Genomic DNA, 6,154 nt, shown 5'->3' on the forward strand with positions numbered 1-6,154 from the left:
GATCTAACATTTGAGCTGTTTAATGTATGCTAGCTATGAAATCCTTCATAAAGCACCATTTTGTATTGGATAGCAGGGAAAGCACCACGATGACAGCTTTCACTTTCCTCTGCTGGAGCTTTGATACAATTTCTTGACCATGTATCACATACAGGCTGAGTTTCATGTTTCACTCTCGTTGCTCTGTTAACCCCTCACATCCTATATACATATTCTCCATACTATTCTCTGTGCATTTTCAAAGTTGCTCACAAGGAGAATTTGTATAACAATCAAGAGCTTCTCTGTGGCCTTAGTGTCTGATTTAGTAGTGATAAGGTGAAGATAAATTATTTGCTTTCACACTTAGGGGTCAACAGGTGCATTTAGTTATCTCAAGGATGCGCCAGTGCTTAAATCAACTCGTTTATTTACAAAACTATATTTCCATAATTCACCTCTTGATAGGTGAGATAGCAATTTATGATTATGGTGCTCCCCTCTGAGGTGGCTTTGTAAGCACGTGCTCATTTCACTTTAAGGACTGTGTGACAATTTACCCAAAAGAAAACCAAGTATATTTGGGCTAAGCTACCACCAAGCTGGTTTTACCCTTGGTAAGATTTCTGCACAGCTCATAATTCATTATGTATACATTCTTGCATAAAGATATTGTTATAGTATAGAGATGTTCTGTATTGACTGTCTGTTTGTTGTGAGCCCGCGTAGTATGCAGCGGTAATGTTACCATGTGCTCTTATCAACATAATCTTCCTGTTGACCCACCATCTTGTGTGTGTGTGTATTCTTCTGCAACCCAAAAACATAACAGATATAATAGGGTAAACAATACCCTGCCTTTAGGACAACGACTTTGTTTTAAAATAGTGTGGGACTGAGGGGAAATCTTAACTAACACTCATTTACCAAGTAACTTGTTGATTGGAGCTTCCATTGGATTACCCATGATTTTTATTCATCAATCAATCAACTGATATAAAAATCATTGACTGATTGAAATGGAAAAACATATACTAGCTAAGTTATCAATGAGATTGATTGACTGCATGAAAATGCAAGGAAAGATTTCTGTATATACTAAAATCCCATGCTATTCTGAACCAAAGTTGTAGTACTAAAGGTAATCCACTGTTTTACCACTGTAATTTACCCAATACTTATGCAAAATGAAGAATTGGGCTGTGTGGAAATCTTTCCAATGCAATACTGCGCAGAAAATTTAAAGATTAAAAACAAATCCCTTTCAGTTCCCACATATATGTCAGAGCAAGAAATGATTGGCAACATCTCACCTGCTGTTTAGTGGAGGCGGATCCGTCGGAACTGGGATTTTGTTTGCGTAAAATATGGTGGGAAGCAATGAAACGCCCCATATCAAAAGCAAACAAGAGATCGTAACCAGAACCACAAGAAATCGACTTCTTTCTTTGTGCACAAGAGGTCTCTGATCGCCAGAGGACGAGAGTGACGTATCCGTCATGTCCCGTTCGTGGACAATTACTGAACTGGACATTCTACTCGCACAAAGTTCAAGCCAATTCCAAAGCGATCAAGTTCTGAATGAAATGTAATCCACCGATAACATTTTAAGCTTCACAACTGAAAAAAAAATATGGCTAAAATTAAACTTTTCAGTATATGCAGTCAAAGCGAGCTTCTAATGGAGAAAGTTTAGCTGGACAGAGAAACTAGGTAGACTTTCAGTCCGTTAAATTTGCGTCGATTAAGAAGCACAAAGGTCACTTTGTATGCTTTCCCGAGAAGTTTATTTTTTATGTAACATGATCCACAGGAATTCTACTGCACGCATCGTTTATCTCACCTTTTCAAATGGAGACAATTCCCCAAACATCAATACTACAGGGGATCTACCACCTTACAGGAAACCTCATTTTAGTCTCACATACCTCTGATTAGTCTCAAGTACGTCCTAAATCGAAGGATAAACTGAAGGAAGTTACTTGGTTTTCTGAGAATTTTGCACCAATCTGCACGATAAACACATGCTCAACTTCCTTTGATAAGAAGGGGACTGGAAGGCAAGAACTGGTGACATTTCGTTCAACATAAATGATAGCATTATCTGAAAATTTCTTTGGCGCCATATTTGAACGAAGCGAAGTCAGAAGCAAGTTCGGCGCAGCAAACGAAAGATTTCACCGACATTTTGGGTTTTCCAGTGGCACCGAAGGTATCAGAAATATGGTGCAAGAGTTTATGATACTGAAATGTTTTTCCTGTGCGACGTTTCAGGTCCACCAAGTAAGTACATATGACTCTTCACTAATTCACTAGTAGGTTCATTAGACTATCTTTGATTTATAATGGTAATTGAACTGAGTGGAGTGCAATTTGGGCTGAAATCACAAGTATGATTTCAGACCAAAATTGCACGACACGAGGTTTAATATTACCACTTTGTTACATCCATTTTGAAATCGCCCAAATACAGGACTTGGTCAATTCAAATATTTTACTGATGCAGTACTGAGCCGGTTTTTAAATAAAAAGTGGAACCGGAAACGCGTTTACATCTTATTTTGCATGCAAAACAGAAAGACTTTGACATCATGTGTCAAAAACTCAGTCAAGCGTAAAATGATGCGATTTAGAGCAGAAAAATGGTGCAATTTGGGAATAAATCGCACCAATTAGAGCCAATCAGATTACAGGGACCACCAGTGATTTCAAAATGGATGTAATAAAGAGGGTTATCGAAACCATACCCCAATATGTGTGCAATTTTTTTGTTTCTGGAGGACAACATGAATGGAGTCGACACATTTCTCTATCCAAGGGTCTACAGTCTCAAGTCCCTTGTCAGGGTCATTAATGGGGAGGGGAGGTTCTTGGCGAGAAACTTACAGTAACTCTCTAAGTACCTCATGCAACTCAGCTGTATACAGTAAAAATGGTTGCAACAAATTGTCAGGGAGTTGCCTGCGATGAACAATCATCTCAGGGGGAATACCAATATTCCTAGTCACTTCATACCATGAAAAACCTTTAAAGCTTCAACAATTTTACAATGGTACCTTCTAAGCCTTTTCAGAAGTCTTATATGGGTTGTGTAAGTATTATTTTTTGTAACCATTGATAGGTTAAGAAAAGCAAGAAGTGGGTTTGCAAGGTGTGCGGAGAAAAGCAATCAATTAAGAATGTTTATGCTCAAGGGACTGGTCTTGATTGCCGTAAGCATGTGCAGAAATTAAATATGAAACAAGGTGAAGTACAAGAAGCAAAAGACTTGGCATGCAACAATGATGATCCTACTTTTTGTGACTTTATTGAAAATACCCCATTGGCTGGGAATTTTGAGACAAGCCAAGCTTCAAATTGCAACAACCAGGATGGTTTTTCAAAAGGAGGAAGCAAATGGGAGAAGTTCTTAGAGATCAGTTCTACTGATAATGAAGGTAATTGATGATTTATTTCATCATGTAGTCTAATTTCACAGGTGCAGGTAGCCCTGAAATGGATTGTTAAGCCCAAGACTGTCACTCTCACCCAAAAATAATCTATTTCAGGACTTTCCCTACAAGGATGATCAGACTACAAGATATTTAACAATTATTCCATGAGTGCGTGTCGGATATGAGATGATAGATAGCCAAGGAGGCATGTAGCGCCAAGTTGGCTATAATCATCTCATATCCAACAAGCGCGAGAGGAATAATTGTTTTATTAAAAACGCCCCCAAGAAATTATTATTTATTGAGAAGAAACCAGATTTTTTTAGCTCCCTTTTGATTTTAAGCTGACACGTACGCTTACCATATTTGTAGATTATGGTAACTGTTTTATGTACTTCCAGGTTCAAACCTTATACTGTAAGGTTTATCCATTGGACCTTATTTAAATGCTTCAATAGTGGTGTGACTGCAACCAGGGTCATACAACATTTATTCACCAATCACAAGAACGGTTCAAACAACATTAAAAATATCCTAAAAATTTACACTTTTGACACATGCTCTAATTGCTATTTCAAGGTCATTGGTACAAGTATTATGTGTAAAATGTATTTTTGTTCTCTTCAAATTGTTGAGGAGATGGTGATAAACTCAGATGTTCAATATGCAATGCTTTGAGTGTGGATAGTGAAATTTATGAAATCTATATTTTTTTTCTGAATGGCAACCAATGTGTTGTTCTACTTTTTTTTTCCTCTTTTTCTATTTTTTTATGTTAAGGTTTAGAGGATTTGGATGATAATAATATAACAACTGAAAGGGCTTTTTTCGATAAAGCACTTTCACGAAGAAAGAGAAAGTCATCATGGCTTCATTCTGATTGCAAATCAGGAACTAGTTTTCGGGGAAAAGGATTGAAAAAAAATGCAAGGGGAGATGGTGTCAGTAGATGCTCTGGGTTAAAAGCCTCTCTGCCAAATACTCCTTTACAGGAGTTGACATCAAAACAAGTTGATGAATTTCAGTCCTTTGGTAAACAAGCACAAGCCCATGAGGATTTGGAGTCAAACACCCAAAATAATCCATACAAGTGTAACATTTATTTTGCCAAGGCTACCAGAGATCCCTCGCCAGTGATGAAAAAGATGAACTCTAGTTTTTTGGTTGAGCACGAAAGGAGAGCAGTATGTTCATCGAAGTGGAATAGGTTCATGTCAAGTTCCTCGTCACAAACTGACTTGCATGAAACTTGCACAAAAAATAACCCTTTTTCCTTGGAGCCCTACAGAAATAATTGTCAAGAAGACAGTGAAATCCATCATAGCCAGGGTAGTAGTTTTATGAAATCTGCCACAGATATAAATGCAGCAGATGATCAGTGTTGTTCTCAGTTAGTTCAGAATTTGTTTAAAGTGGATGATGAGTTAGATGACCACTGGTGGAACTCATTGTAACTTAAAAGAAAGAAATTGAAAAGTTTTAACCTTGCTTTGCAACAATTTTTAATGCAAGTCTTTGATGTCAGAATGGTATGCTTATCGTAATTATTAGATGATTTAGGAAGAACGTTGGCTCAATCCCTTATATACATTTGAAAATTCACACAATCTTAACAATAAGTGTTACATTCAGAGGAAGGATGTGGAGAGGAGGGGGGGGGGGGGGAACCTGACCCTGTAGGCTTTTTTGCCACTTATCCAACATTAAAATTCTTGCACCCACAGAATGACATGTTACAATGTAAAAATAAAGTTTTCTAAATTTACTTGTCTTGAAATATTTTAAAGCTTGTTTGGGTTATAATGTAGATATAAATTTCAGTCAACAACAAACATATGAAACATATGTGTGAACTGCGGTTATGAGACGTATATGAGCACGATCCTTCGCAGTAAAGCACTATTTGAGCAATAGTGAAAATCAGACCTGAAAAAAATTTCCGCAGTTTCACACATATGTTTCATATGTTTCTCATAACCGCAGTTCACACATGTTTCATATGTTTGTTGTTGTTTGATTTATCATCTACGGGTTTATGTCGAATTAATTTGATGGCCTGCTCCCAGTTGGCTTGTTAGCTCAATTGGTAGAGCGCTGCACTAGTATCGCAGAGGTCAGTGGTTTGAATCCCGTACAGGCCTGAAATTTTTTTCAGGTCTGATTTTCACTATTGCTCAAATAGTGCTTTACTGCGAAGGATCGTGCTCACATACGTCTCATAACCGCAGTTCACACATATGTTTCATATGTTTGTTGTTGTTTGATTTATCATCTACGGGTTTATGTCGAATTAATTTGATGGCCTGCTCCCAGTTGGCTTGTTAGCTCAATTGGTAGAGCGCTGCACTAGTATCGCAGAGGTCAGTGGTTCGAATCCCGTACAGGCCTGAAATTTTTTTCAGGTCTGATTTTCACTATTGCTCAAATAGTGCTTTACTGCGAAGGATCGTGCTCATATACATAAATTTCAGTGTTTTCTGAGTAAAAGTTTTGGACACAACCCCCCTCCCTCTCTCTCTCTATCCAAAATTCCTTGATCTACCCTTGACAGAAGGGATAAGTTTCCTGGTTAGTGTAAATATAATTGCTTTTCCAAGCACTAAAATAAGCAGTCTCCTTTACAACCATTGTTTTTCTCATCATACAACACACTCAGGATAGAGCATGTTCAATCAATCAATCAATCAATACTTTATTTACCCATGTAGCGTCAAGGAGCTCGTAGAGCTTGTTCAAAATAC

General features: G+C 37.6%; 2 protein-coding genes across 4 annotated transcripts in view; one reads left to right on the plus strand and one right to left on the minus strand.

Annotated features, from left to right (window-relative positions):
• LOC111334640 (uncharacterized) overlaps positions 1-2,039 on the minus strand; it is a 9,447-nt gene extending 7,408 nt beyond the window's left edge. For 2 of the 3 annotated variants that reach the window (XM_022940456.2, XM_022940441.2), the window contains exons 1-2: positions 1,908-2,039; positions 1,293-1,599 (exon numbers count right to left, since the gene is read on the minus strand). In XM_022940456.2, coding sequence (XP_022796191.2) covers positions 1,293-1,513 — 221 coding nt within the window. In that variant the 5' untranslated portion in view covers positions 1,514-1,599; positions 1,908-2,039. Of the gene's footprint in view, positions 1-1,292; positions 1,600-1,822 lie in introns of all 3 variants that reach the window. The other variant, XM_022940448.2, reaches the window with a different exon arrangement.
• A 35-nt stretch (positions 2,040-2,074) lies between these two features.
• On the plus strand, positions 2,075-5,178 carry LOC148725651 (uncharacterized). The gene is made up of 3 exons (XM_088731003.1): positions 2,075-2,262; positions 3,101-3,416; positions 4,194-5,178. Exons 1-3 carry the CDS (start codon positions 2,203-2,205, stop codon positions 4,865-4,867), a joined length of 1,050 nt encoding a protein of 349 aa, XP_088587129.1. The 5' UTR covers positions 2,075-2,202; the 3' UTR covers positions 4,868-5,178.
• The last annotated feature ends 976 nt before the right edge of the window (positions 5,179-6,154 follow it).

This window comes from Stylophora pistillata, chromosome 8, assembly GCF_964205215.1.
Source record: "Stylophora pistillata chromosome 8, jaStyPist1.2, whole genome shotgun sequence".
Taxonomy (NCBI): domain Eukaryota; kingdom Metazoa; phylum Cnidaria; class Anthozoa; order Scleractinia; family Pocilloporidae; genus Stylophora; species Stylophora pistillata.